This window comes from Camellia sinensis, chromosome 5 (genome assembly GCF_055761805.1).
Source record: "Camellia sinensis isolate YWXY chromosome 5, ASM5576180v1, whole genome shotgun sequence".
NCBI lineage: Eukaryota > Viridiplantae > Streptophyta > Magnoliopsida > Ericales > Theaceae > Camellia > Camellia sinensis.
In genome coordinates this window covers 22,465,374-22,480,281 of record NC_138965.1, presented here as the reverse complement: position 1 = coordinate 22,480,281, position 14,908 = coordinate 22,465,374, and the positions used below count along the sequence as shown (strand labels likewise).

Sequence of the window (14,908 nt, the reverse complement as noted above, 5' to 3'; positions counted from 1 at the left end):
AAAGTTACTAAATTAGCCTGTTCCCAAACGAGGCCTAAATCTTGCATTAGAAGTGAAGATCAACTTTTTTACCGATTGGATCGCATTTTCTCGAAGTTCTCCTTGGGTCTTCACCTTGTTAGCTCTTATTTTCAAGGTAGGAGTACTCTTAATTTAGTATGTCTAAGATTTGAGATGTATATGTGTGACACCTCAATTGTTGAATTAATACAATGATAAGTAAATGAAAATAATTTTATAGAAGTATATGATAAAATGAATTTTAAATTAGGAGTTATTGTGCAATTATTCTATTAACTATGGTCAATGAAGAATTAAGCAAATAGTTTGTTGTAGACAAGCTCAATGTGGATAAGCTCAAAAAAAATATGAATAAATAAAAATAAAAATAGAAGATAAGGTGATAAGTTTGGATTGAAGAGACTGCCACGTGGTATCACTGCGTGGTCAGTTTGGTCCAAGGGTGATGCACCATGTAATAATCCCGACCTCCGATTAATACTAAACCATGATTATTTATGCCTGCTAGTAATTTATAAGGAATCCGGAATTAAATTACATATGTATTGCATTATCTTTGTATTTTTATCTGTTTGCCATAAAATGATCTGTTCATGTTTTGGCTTCGAACTGCGAATTGAAAGCCTTATCGGTGACCGATTCAGAAATTGATTAATGTTTTATACTAATTAGAATTTATGTGATTTTATGGTAAATTTAAGTGAAATTTGATTTGGTATGATTAAATTAGATTATATAATGCTAAATTACATTAGTTCAAATTAATTACCTTATTGCCATTAGTGGGCCACTTCATGAAACCTTTAGAGACTTGATTCTATAACATATTGGATGCATCTTTTGCTCATCGTCTGGTGACCAAACCGAGAGAAAGAGAGTGTAGGAGAGAACAACTTGTTTTCAACTAAGATTTGGCTTGGAACTTAGAAGAATTGAAGAGGCTTTGCAAATTTGAGCTTCTAGACTTGGAATTCAAGGTTTAAGGTAGGAGATTTCCCTTTCAATTGTGAATTTAAGATTAATTCTTGCATGGCTCATGGAAGATTAGAGTTTCAAGTCTTGGCTTAAAATGTTGAATTGAAGTCTATATCATGCATGCATAAATTTCCATTCTTTGAGTTTGAATTCTAAGATTTCTTCCATGCATGTGTTAATTTCACTCACATTATGGTCATTCATCTTGTTGTCCACCAAATTTTCAAGTTTGATCATGTTTTGGAGGGTTTGGATTCAATGAGATTCTTGCATGTTGTATTAATGGCATGTTCTTAGAGTTCATGTTGATTTTTCACAAATTGGGTTGCTCTTGGGCCATGATTTCTTGAAATGATTTTTAAATACTTGTTGTTTTATGAGTTATTATATGTTTCCTCAAATATTGGCCTAGAAAAATGAGTTTTGAAGGCTTAAAGGTTGAGTTTCATGCTTGGAGGTCAATCTGGATTTTTCAAAAATTTGACCCACGCTCGAGCGGGTACTTTCATGCTCGAGTGTGAATCCTGAGTACATACACTTCCGCTCGAGCGTCTATAGTTATGCTCGAGCGTGAAATGCGTATACCCAGAAGTTTGTGTGTTTTGCAGTCCACTCGAGCTGGGGAATCCACGCTCGAGCGAGACTCTGAGTCTCACGCTCGAGCGAGGGTCGAGCGCCTGTCAAGCGTGAAAATCTTGCATCCAGTACTTTTGTCAATTTTACAATCCGCTCGAGCGATGAAGTTCATGCTCGATCGGAGCTTCAATATTTGCATGTCCGCTCGAGCGGGGTAATCATGCTCGAGCGTGGACCTTATCTTCAGCAACATTTAGGAAATGGTTTTCAAGGCATTTTTGCATCCTTATTCCATCCTAGGCATTCCTAGGCCATGCTTATGACCCTTTAATGAGGATTAAATGTTAGAAAAATACTAAGAGCCAACGACGTAAGTTTTGTACAATTAGAACGTGTATTTCAAGTGTGTATCTGTTATGTGTTATGTAGGTCACATGTCGCGTTCTGTCTGACTAATCTGCTCCGTTCGTTTGTCTCAAGGCCAACTGTGAGTAATAACTTAGTAAAGTTATGTTCAATTGTATCTATTTTCTGTGTGATAAAATGAGATCTGTTTTCTGAAATGATATGTTCTGTACAATGAATGATTGTTCAATTTCTGATATGTATTCATGACATCCTCAGCATCATGTGATATTTCTTGGCTGTTACCCGGTATCGGAGGTTCCTTTATAGAATTTATATCTGTCTGCACTCTATTACCCGTACCGGAGGCCCGTCATGGGGGCTTAGCTTCTGTTCTGTTACTCGGATCCGGAGGTTCCTTTAAGGAACTGGTTACTTGTAACCCTCACGTGTCTGCCTCTGTTCTGTATCTGCTCTGTTATTGTTAATGGATGTATCACGTAACTCAAGCATGATTTATTATTTCTATATATGATCTGGACCAATTATGGATTGATACGAACCTGAATTATGATTTCTGAATCTGTACGGACTCATTCATTAAAACCCCTTTACTCTGTTATTATTCACTGGGCTTTCGCTCGCAGTTTATATTATGTATATAAGTGAGCCGGCGTGTGACCAGGGCTAGAGTTGACGGCCTTCTGTTCTGTTTTTGTCAGCCAACCGTCGTGCCTCCCGAGAAGGTTCCGATCGAGTCTAATGCCATGGCTGTTTTTGTATTCATGCTAGTCTCTGTGACTATTTTGTAAAGTCAAGTTTTGGGATATACACTTCTGTAAATATTTGTAAATATTGGTGTCCTTAACTGGCATGCTTATGTATATATATAAGTTTTGAAATCTACTGTCTCATGTACGTTACCACAGCTCATTAGACCTTATTTATTTTGTATAATTACTTCCGCAGCCCCTTACTATTTGTTAATCTGTTCAGAGGCCTTCGGTAATCCACAGATTACTGGCCGGTTACGATGCTAAACCTACAGGGGCGGGTTTGGGTCATGACACACCAGCCCCCTTATAAATAAGGTGTAGGCAAGGAGGAGGGACCAAACAGAAAGGGTAGTCAGTCAGTAATGAAGGGTGTTTTGGTAAACGGAGAAGTAAAAGTAAGGGATTAATATAAATGTGAGTTATATTATACCTGGGGTTACCATAAAATGTTTTACGTATATTTTGAGTCACCATGCTTTATTTTATGCAACTCATATTTATAAATTATGCTAATATTTCAATTACGTTAATTATTTTATGAACCATTTTTGCTTATATTTATAAATTATGCTAATATTTCAATTACGTTAATTATTTTATGAACTCCTTTTGCTTAAATTAAAACTCATGGATATGATTTGACAATGATTATGTAAATATTTATTTTGTGAGTACCACCACAGAGGTCCCATGCGTTGGGGAATTTAAATAAAACGTTAGCTTCTGATTGGTCACTTTGTGGCCCTATTTGTTATGGATCCATTGACCTCTGTTCTGATTGTCACTCTAATGACCTATGTTTTGTACCATGGTTATGGTTATTTACCTACATAATTTCTAGATTTTAGTTTCTGCCACTTAAATAATTTGTTTATTCAAATTAAGTTATGTTTAATGTTTTAGTTTAAATAACTATCCATGATTATTTTGTGCCCTCAATGCTCTTGGCATAATATCTTTCACTTTGTTATGTGCTTATAGTTGTTACCCTTTTTAAGTGATGAAATGTAAGGGAGGATTGTAATCTCGTATAGTGGGATTAACATAATAATTGTCTGTCATCGAAAAATAAAATCATAAAAGCCTGATGGTTGTATTTCCTTTTATTAAAAAAGTGGGCTAATTAATGAAGTTAATTATCTGTTTAATTATTTCCTTACTTTCATTTCGCCTGTGCCTACGCCTGCGCCACTTAATTTGTTAAGATGATAATTTATTTGTAAGTTGCAATTCTAGCTCTAAGCACCCGGGTTGGGTCGTGACAATATGTGATACTTTCTTAGTTATATGTATGTATGAGATAATTATGTTGTATTAAATAGGTTTTTATGCATTAAAAAGGGGTTTTACCCAAAGTTTTGAAGGATTTTGATTAACTATTGATGATAAAGATTGTTGATGATGAGTATTTGTTCTAAATATACAATTGACCGAAAAGCCCTAATTTTTGCAAACCCTAGTTTTAATTTTGCTCTAAAGAATGGATCTCGTCTAATTAGGCTATGAAATGCAAAATTGAGTTGATGATTAGTGAATATATATATGTGGATATTGATTTGGAGTAGTTTGGTTTTCATCATTGTTATGGAGGAGTTTGGTTATGCAAATGGTATGGAATTTGAGATTTCTTTAGTCATGGACTATGTTAAATTTCTATTTTTGTCAATGAATGAATCTTAGGTTAATTGAAATGTTTACAAACCCATGCATTGCATTGTATTCCATAATTTTATCTCACGATTGGTTCAATCTCTTGCATATTTGAAAATGTTGAAAAGGGGTAACTATCGTATGAGTTTGGGTAGTTGAGTCATTTTTTGAAAATGAGTTGAGTATTGTATTGGTACCTACGCAGGGAGTCAAAGTGCCTAATTACCCTATTTTGAGCTTAGCGCTAGACGAATGTGGAAATTTTTTTGGGGTGTTCACTGGTTGCATTGCTTATCCATTTGATCCAAAAATTGTATGGCCATGCATATTACATCATCATGGATCCTTCTTAAAATCACATTTTCTATTGACTTACCAAATTTCACACGATTTCAAGCCCGACCCATTTTTTACTTTTGCATTGCCTATCTATTTGATCTAAGAATTGTACGGCCATGCATGCTACATCATCATGGATCCTTCTTAAAATCACGTTTTCTATTGACCCACCAAATTTCAAGCGATTCCGAGCCTAGCCCGTTTTTGGCTTTTACATTGCCTGTCTATTTGATCCAAGAATTATATGGCCATGCATGCTACATCATAATGGATCCTTCTTAAAATCACATTTTCGATTGACCCACCAAATTTCACGCAATTCCGAGCCCGACCCATTTTTGGCTTTTGCATTGCCTATCCATTTGATCTAAAAATTGTACAACCATGCATACTACATCATCATAGATCCTTCTTAAAATCACGTTTTCTATTAACCCAACAAATTTCACGCGATTCCGAGCCCAGTCAGTTTTTGGCTTTTGCATTTGTCTATCCATTTGATCCAAGAATTGTACGGGGTATGCACGCTACATCATCATGGATCCTTCTTAAAATCACATTTTCTATTGACTCACCAAATTTCACGCAATTTCGAGCCCGGCCCGTTTTTGGCTTTTGCATTGCCCATCTTTGTGATCCATAGATACGTATGTATGATTTTGTGGCTCTTGCTTGGGATGTCATTGCGTATTTATTGCCTCGTTATTGATGATGAGTTTTTGAATGAAAATTGAATATCGAATATCATTAATTTTAAAAGAGAAAAATACGAATTTTATCATGGTATGTGTATAGCATGATCATATACATTTTAATCATTTATATACTTTGTTAATGGTATTTCTATTCGGCATTAGCTCACCCCAAATCTAGCAAAATTTTCAAGACTTGATGGTATGACTCCGCTCAAGTGACAAGGCCGTGGAGATATTTTGAATGGAGCACGAAGGCTCATTGGTTATTTGTTAAAACTTTGGGCTATTTTGTGGTTTGGGACAGACGTCCACCCTTTTGTGTAATCAAGAGATTGCCCTTGAAATTTGTTCGCCATTAGGGCATCTTTACCTTGTTTTGTCTAACTCTTTGAACTATAATTTGTATTGTGAACATAAGATGTAATTGTTTTGAATTAGTTCAATGAGAAAGGGATTTACTTTAAAGAAAGATTGTTATTTTCCATAATGCACTACCTCATGAAAAATGGATTTAATTGATGATGTTTGGAAATTATTTACTAAAATTGATTACATAAAGGACTAAAAAATTTGGGGAGTTGCATGATCAATTTTGAATTTTTTGATCCATAATCAAACAAATCATACACTAGAACTAACCTATCTTAACCTAATGTAGCCCAAGTTGGTTCGGGTTGGAACATTGGTTCCACTATATTAAAAATAGGTGAATCAATTAAATAAAATAAACAAGACTTTAAAATAAGTGAATCAATTAATTAAAATAAACAAGACTTTAACATTTAAATATAATACAAACAATGAGCAAAATATTATGTAATGCAAGTCAATACAAATCAAATCCAACTCAAGTTTTTTTTTTTTTTTTAATTTTTGAAATCCAACTCAAGGTTAAACATTACCGATACAAATTAAATTAACTAAAAAGCTAACTTATGCCCAAAATTATAACATCTCTAACACATACCCAAACCCTAATATAATATATATTTTTTATGTCATGTGACAGTTAATATAACATTTTATGTATAATTTTAAACAAAAATTAGTTTTAAGAATAAATTGAGAAAAATTTAAAACATAAAAGGCACGAGTAAAAAATAATAATTTAAAAAATTAATATAAAAACATAATCAAACATAAAAGAGGCAAAGTGTAATTCACCCATGTTTATAATAAGGGGGAGTTATGGGCCGGTCCTTTGGACTGGATTTAATTCCTATGAGGTCCTGACTTCAAAAGATTTAGCACATCTTCCCATTTTACCCTTGACATTCAGTCCAAATAAAGAAATTACTCAACCATTCTACTCTCTCTCTCTTTGTCACAACTGTTCCAATCTCTCTCTTAACCAGCCACCGAAGACCACTTCTGACTATCGGCGACCATCATCAACCTCCGATGACTACTTTGGCCTTCATTTTTTACTGCTGGCAGCCATTACTAACCTCCAGCAACTACCTCTGAACTTTGACAATATTTTTTTTGTGTGGCCATTTTCCATCTCCACCATGTTAATACCGCTAATACTTCCTCAAACAAAGTGGCAACAAGAGAAAAAGAGAAGAATAAGGATGAAGAAAATGAAGGATAAAGATGAGGAATCTTTACCAGAAAATAATTCTTCACATTCGTAAATCAACACAAAGAATCAAAGATAAATCTAGTAAAAAAAAATTATGATTGACACATTCAATGATAAATTTAACCACTGTCTGCTTATTAAAAATTACAAAATCTCATCAATATTGTCACAAATCAACATATTCAGTGACAAATTTATCATTAACTAGTTGTTAAAAAATTACAAAAAGAAAATCTCGTCATCATTGTCACAAGACATATTCAATGTTAAAATTATCACTAATAGACACATTCACTGATAAATTTCTCACTAACAATTTATTAAAAAATTATAAAAAGAAAATCTCGTCATCATCGTCACAAATCAACACAAAAATTCAAAGACATATTCAGTAATAAATTTATCACTGATAGACATATTCACGTAAATTTCTTATTGATTGTTTGTTAAAAAATTATAAAAACAAAATCTCGTTATCATCGTTACAAATCAACACAAAGATTCAAAGACATATCTAGTGATAAATTTATCACTGATAAACACATTCATTGATAAATTTCTCACTGCCTGTTTGTTAAAAAATTACAAAAAGAAAATCTCACCATCATCGTAACAAATCAACACAAGATTCAAAGACATATATTAGTGATAAATTTATCATTGATAAATTAAACCCTTGTTTGCAACAGATTTGGTTTGAGAGAAATAAGGAGAGAGGGAGGGAGGGAGGAAGCGGCGAGATTTGGAGAATCATTGTTACTTGTAGTCGTTTAAAGTTGATTTCACAATAACAATAACTAGATCAATGTAGATCTGGGACAGAGTATAGATCGCGATGACATAGTGTAAATCGACGATGGCGAAAGTGGTTGGTAAACAGTAGCAGTAAATCAGAGCTGGTGAAGTATAGATCGGCGATGGTGAGATAGTTGGTGAACGATAGTAGTGGTAGTGGCTGGCGAAGGTGGTGGTGGTGGTGGTGGTAGTGGTGGATGGATGGATGGTCATGGCCATAGCAATGGTGGTGGTATTTTCTAGAAAGAGAGAGAGAAAGAGATATGGAGAAGAAGAAGAATGAGGGTTCTGGAAAAATGATCAAAAGAGAAGTTAATAAAATTTGAGAAAATTAATAAGTAATAAATTCAATGAGGATATTATAGGCAACTAAGGACTTAATAGTACATAAAAATATAAGTCTAGAAATAGAGACTGGATAGTAAATTACCCTTATAATAATTAGGTTTAAACATTTGGATTGAAGGTTGTTGCTGTGTGGATTTTTAAAGGTTTTTCTCGGGCTTATGTTGATGATTCAAACAGTTTATATTGTAAGGTTTGTCAAGTATATTATCCATATAAAAAAATCAAGTTAGTTGAACACTGGTAACCCTATGAGTAAGTCCTAATTATTTTTAAAAAATTATTAAAATTATGTTAATTATTTATTTTTTTAAAAAATAAATACTCTTATTATAGAATTATAAATGTCCAATTCATTTAATTTTTTATATATATAATTTATTCAACAACTCTTATAATATCAACAGTTGGATCCATTGAAAGAGATTTTCAACGGCTTCATAGCAGAACCCAAATTCCTAAACATTTACATATGCTTAGAGTTGTGCAAAACACCATTCAATCCATTAAAACCACACTAATCTGCATCAATTCATACTATTTTAATTGCGGTTTAAACTTTAAAATTTATAATTTGCCAATCGAATCGCTCCGCTCCGCTATAATTAATACATATATATTTTTGAACTTCCAACAAAATATTAATGCAAAAATGAGTGTGAGAGAGATTTAGGCCTTGTTTGGCATGATTTACAAAAGTCAAAAAATCACTATCTTATTTAAGTCACATCATCTTATTTAAATCACATCACCTCTTTAACACATCACTTCAAACCCAACCCATATTTCATAAAAAGTTAAAAAGTGCACTTATTTAGACCATCCCAAATTACCCCTTAATATATAAAATTTATTACAAATTAGTAGTTATATATATATGAAACATATTATGCAAAATTATTTTATCTTATATATCTAAAAAATATTATACAAATTAGTATTATATATTATACAAATATATGATAATTAGTTAAAATATTTTTCAATTCGTCAATCCATCAAAAACCATCTAAATCACAATTTATCAATCTACTAACTCAGCATTTAATTTATAATTTTACTCTCAAATTATGCCAAACACACCGCGCTAACCTCTACACCTCCGTTTGGGAAGTGGGTTGGCTTTTTGACTTTTTTGGCTATTTTAGCTTGGGCTTAAAAGCTTGGTTTGGGAAGGACTTTTTAACTTTTTTGAGTTTTTTATGAGAGAAGAATGTAATGATTATGGATTAGATATGATGTTTTGTTTGTTATGACTAAAATAATTTATTTTATTTTTTGTGACTAAAATAATCAAAAAAAAATCCAAATCAGGGCTTCCCAAACGAAGCATACATGTGCCAACCCACCTAATTCGTCAATGCGAAATCACCTTAAAACATCACCTAAAGATGCGCACGGTATGATTTGAGCGGTTTGAGATCATCTGACCCACCCGTTTGGGGTTTCGAGGTGCGGGTGAGAAAAATCTGAACCCACAGGCGTTTCGGTTGGAATTTCTAGCAAAATCCACTTGGGTCGTATTACCTACCAAAAGCTCATAATACTGATGAAGTTCCAATGTTACAAGGATAGTAGTAATAGCTTAATCTCAACTGCCATAACTGAAAATGCCATTCAACTACTCATCAAACTCAACTGCCTTCTCTCAAATCTCACTCGCTCACACCATTACTCTGATTCTTTCCAACTCTTCCACCAAATTCACTCATCCCACCAGCTCAGACCCGACCACTACACCCTCTCCACCGCCCTCACCGCCTGCGCCAACCTCCGTGACACCACCACCGGAGATCAGCTCCACGCCCACGCCATCAAGACGGGGCTCAAAACCTACCCTCATGTTGCAAATACCCTGCTTTCCCTCTATGCAAAATCGGAAGATTTGGTTTCGGTCAAGTGGGTTTTCGATGAAATAAAAAACCCAGATGTTTATTCGTGGACCACATTGTTGTCTGCGTGTACGAAGCTCGGGCAAGTTGGGTATGCCTGCCGGGTATTCGATCAAATTCCTCAAAGGAGTGTTGCGGTGTGGAATTCGATAATAACGGGTTGTGCGGAAAATGGGTATGTTGAGATGGCTTTTGATTTGTTTCGGAGGATGCACATGTTGGGTATTAGACATGATAATTACTCTTTTGCTAGTGTGTTGAGCTTGTGCTCTCCAGAGTTGCTGGATTTTGGGAGGCAGTTACAGTCATTGGTGATTAAAACTGGCTTTTTGGGAAGAGCTTCCGTGATCAATGCACAAGTCACAATGTATTTTACTTGTGGAAATGTTAGTGATGCATACAAAGTATTTGAAGAAGCAGAAGGCAAAGTGCATGATCAGATTACGTATAATGCGATGATAGCTGGTTTAGTTAGTGTGGGAAGAGATGAAGAGGCCTTGATAATGTTCAGAGAGATGCAAGAAGTTTGTTTGAGACCTACTGAGCTGACTTTTGTGAGTGTTATGAGTTCTTGTTCACATGCGAGAATTGGCCATCAAGTACATGCCCAAGCTATTAAGATGGGTTTTGAAACGTGTACATCGGTGAGTAATGCCACTGTAACCATGTATTCCAGTTGTGGGGATCTAAATGCAGCTCACGTGGTTTTTGAGAGATTGGAAGAAAAGGATCTAGTCTCTTGGAATACCGTGATTACAAGCTATGCTCAAGGGAATTTTGGTGGAGCTGCAACTTTGGCCTACCTACAAATGCAGAGGGAAGGGATTGAACCAGATGAGTTCACTATTGGAAGTTTGCTATCAAGCTCGGAGTTGCTAGAGATTGTTGAGATGATTCAAGCCTTAGTTATTAAAAACAGGCTTGTCTTTAAAATTGAAGTTTCAAATGCATTGATTTCTGCATTCTCTAAGCACGGTGACATGAAACAGGCATATGAAATATTCAGTGACATGTCTCCAAGAAATTTAATTTCCTGGAATACAATTATTTCTGGGTTTCAATTAAATGGTCTTCCAGTGCAGGGCCTAGACCAATTTTCTCTGCTTCTGTTGTCAGGATTGAGGCCGAATGTTTATACTCTTAGCATTGTTTTGAGCATATGTGCTGACATTTCATCTTTGAGACATGGGAAACAGGTTCACGGTTACATTCTCAAACAAGGACTTTTTTCGGAGGCATTGTTAGGTAATGCCCTCATCACAATGTATGCAAAAAGTGGGGTTTTGGTAGGGTCTTTGAGAGTATTCAACACAATGATTGACAAAGATACGGTCTCTTGGAATTCCTTGATATCTGCTTACGCGCAGCATGGAGAAGGAAGGAGAGCCGTGGTTTGCTTTGAGGCAATGCTAGATTCAGGTGGGGTCAAACCTGATCGGGCCACCTTCACATCAGTCCTTTCAGCTTGCAGCCACTCAGGTTTAGTCGATGATGGTACTCGGATTTTCAACTCTATGGTAAACAATCATGGTTTTGAACCTGGAGTAGATCACTTTTCTTGCATCGTTGACCTTCTAGGTCGAGCTGGATACTGTGATGAGGCAGAAAGTGTAATAAATGGAAAACACATTGAAGTAGATTCTAACACCTGGTGGGCATTATTTAGTGCTTGTGCATCTCATGGTAATCTAAGATTAGGAAGAATCGTTGCCGGATTTCTTCTTGGCAATGAACAAAATAATCCGGCAGTGTATGTTCAACTCTCAAATATTTATGCAACTGCAGGACAATGGGAAGAAGCAGCTAATGTGAGGGAGTTGATGACGACATATGGGGTGATGAAGCAGCCTGGATGCAGTTGGATTAGATCATAAGTGAATACAAAGTCCATGCATGCACATGGAAATTATGAGTGCATCTGAATACCAGAGTCAAAAACTTTCTGATTTTTCCTTAAACATAACATCTGGCATCTGATAAATGTGTCATACTCTGTGGACTTTGGAGTAGGTGGCCTTAATGTGAGGACTGTATATGTAAAATCCACGAGGGGAAGTTATGTGGCTGTGGGCTTTAAGCCTATTAGTTCAAAGGATTGATCATGAAAAAAGCTCTATTGGAACTATTATGTTGTCATCCATGAAGGGGCCTCCTAGAACAAAATCAAGTTGTAATCAAGTGGGTGACAAAAAATTGGAGTAGATGGAACTTAGTTTTGCAATTCATACAAATCTTTATACTCAGTCAACTGGTTTGAGAATGTGAGCAAGAACAAATGTGTAAGTTGTTTTTCCCCGTGGCCTGAATCCTTAGTACTATAGGTTGAATGTTTGCTGCAAACTTAAGTGTAATCTGACTAATCAATTCTGTTGATGCATGCAGGACAAATTACCGAAGAAGAATGAAAACCAAGTTCCTACTGCACTGATCTCGGTATGCACAACAGTAGCAAACACCGTTTTCCCATTGTCTTGGTTGATGTCTTTATCTTGATACCATCGCATGCCAATTCTGCTTTGGTTATTTTTTTCTTTTTTGAAGGTTGCTTTAACTTTCATGTAGCAAGAAATTCTTCTGGGTTAAGATTAACTGCAAGCTTCCGCATAATTTTAATTCATAAGTTGTTTCGTGAAGGAACTTTGCCTCTTAATTTGTACTCTTTCGGAAATTTAGCATATCATGAAAGGACCTTATATAATCATCATTTTCTTGTTCATTATTTTCCATACTACTAGTAGTAGCGGTGCCACATTTGTGATGCTGCCATTGTCCTTGTTATGTTGCAGTATTGGCTTTGAGTCTTTGACTGTCAATTATAAACTGTACCACACTTAATCATACGATAGGAAATAACCCTGACCATCCTTGTGGCTGTCACCATTTTCATAATTTATTTTTCCATAAAAAAGTATCGATTGTGGGGTGAAATGTTGAGAATGGTGGATTTTGGAGATATTACTAATTGTTGACAAAAATATCATAACTGTGATGTTTCCTGCTATAAAGGCAATATTAAGCTCCCTTGATTCTCAATACATTAATCCAGGAATTAATTTGAAACCTCCCTTTAAAACAATCAAATTTTTCCTTTTTTTTTTTTTGGGGGGGGGGATTGACATGCAATTAGAATTGAACCCTTAAGCTTACCTCTTCCCTTAATGCAATGCCAGCACTTCTACCAGTGTGCTACTGATGCTACTAAACTTATCTGGAGCCATGTGGGAAATAAACCTGGGCATGGTCTGGGCAGTGGGACTATATAGAACAAAAATATTTAGTTGGCCTCTTGTTGCTGCATGCCTGGCATACTTGTGGGGTCTGAAGGAGTGGGGAGTGAAATTAAAGTTGGTATTGCACATAGAGGATGCTCACAGCAACATAGAGCATTATTGCAATTTATTGAAGACATTTTAGGATTGAGTAATACTATAAACAAAAAATTCATACATAATGATGTGGCTCATTATGATGCATTCCTTTCAAAACACGACCTCATTTAAGATGCATTTATTTATAATAATGTCATTGCCACATCATTCTTGTGAGGTTTTTTTGTATGAATATAATTTTTCTTTGGGATTAAGCTAATGAATTCCATTTGTAGGAGAGAGGCTCCAGCAATGATGATCATGGTGATAGCATTTGCGGATATCGGAGAATTAGGTTTGCAAATCGTGTCCCTTAAGTGGGCTAAAATGTTAATGAATTTACAGAGATTAAGCTTCCACTGTTTTCATGTTTTCCCTTTTCTTGTTCTTTATATATTGGTTCGACTTTCCTATTCATCACCTTATGTTGTTAAGATCACCATTAATAGTCCTTAAAATTTAAACTATTAGAAAATGTTTCCAACTTTGTATATCAAGCTATCTAACACCCTTTCTCATGTACAATCTTGTCTTGCAAGTGGAGATGTGAGGCATACATAGAGAGAAACAAGTGCAAATGGAGGGGACTTGAACTCAAGACATCCAAAAATCCAAGTTCTGATACAATGTTAAGATCACCACTAGTCCTGGAAGCTTAAGCTTTTAGGAAATGGGTCCAACAATTTATATCAAGCTATCGAACAACCTATACCTTCTTAAACATTTATCTGTCTTGAGAAGGCAAAACTAGTGTTTGTAAGAATAATATATTTTTTTTCCTTTTTTAGTACATAGGCTATCAACTACAATCTTATTTCTTGCCATAAATTGAAGAATAGATAGTTCATTTGGGAGAGAGATTTCAAGGCATGGGTTCTGTTGTGTACTTCTATATCTAGGAGTATAGCTGAAGAGCCTCCTCTGAGTTGATTATCTTTGTAATGGTTGACAAACTATACTGTCTATTAATTGCTCTCTCCTAAATAATATTTTTCATTAGTTCATGCATTTCTCCTTTGGTAACTGATTTTAGTTTTGAAATCTAAAAATATGTGCTTTGACTGCAGATCGTGTGGAGGAAATTGATGAGCAGTGGGTGCTTGAATATGCTCAAGGACGCGAGTAACACCGCATGGTCTTCTCCTTTATTTCATTCAGGAGGGTGTGCTTTTCCTGCCAAGTAATAGGAATCTAATAATTAATGCCTTTCAGCGAATCCTCAAACACAGAGGTCGCTCCGAGTGTGGTTATGTTTGGATATTAAGTTTGGAGACGAATTTGTGGAACCAAAAAAAAAAAGAATTGAAATGAGATTATAAGTCTTTTATTTTCTTCTCATTTTGCTTTTATTTTATTTTTTGTTCACAAATTCCTTCCAAAATTAAAAATACAAATACAAACGTAATATATTACTACAATTGACAACTTGAGAAAAAAGCCTCTATGATATGGGTGAAAGAGACAATATGAAATATTCACTTATTCTGAAATCAAATACATTTTTTTTTAAACTAAAAATTAAAATAGTATGTTTGAACTCTAAAAA

At 35.0% G+C, this 14,908-nt stretch overlaps 1 protein-coding gene across 5 annotated transcripts; it reads left to right on the top strand.

The window, feature by feature from the left end:
* The first annotated feature begins 9,505 nt into the window (after window positions 1-9,505).
* LOC145790474 (Tetratricopeptide repeat (TPR)-like superfamily protein) lies at window positions 9,506-14,844 on the top strand. 5 transcript variants are annotated; one of them, XM_082868375.1, is made up of 4 exons: window positions 9,518-12,273; window positions 12,377-12,427; window positions 13,599-13,657; window positions 14,430-14,844. In XM_082868375.1, the coding sequence occupies exon 1, from the start codon at window positions 9,652-9,654 to the stop codon at window positions 11,866-11,868; it is 2,217 nt and encodes a 738-aa protein (XP_082724501.1). In that variant the 5' UTR covers window positions 9,518-9,651; the 3' UTR covers window positions 11,869-12,273; window positions 12,377-12,427; window positions 13,599-13,657; window positions 14,430-14,844. The 5 variants fall into 5 exon arrangements, with proteins under 5 accessions (XP_082724504.1, XP_082724502.1, XP_082724501.1 ...); XM_082868377.1 differs by having other exon boundaries at window positions 13,902-14,844; XM_082868376.1 differs by lacking the exon at window positions 13,599-13,657 and having other exon boundaries at window positions 9,512-12,273.
* The last annotated feature ends 64 nt before the right edge of the window (window positions 14,845-14,908 follow it).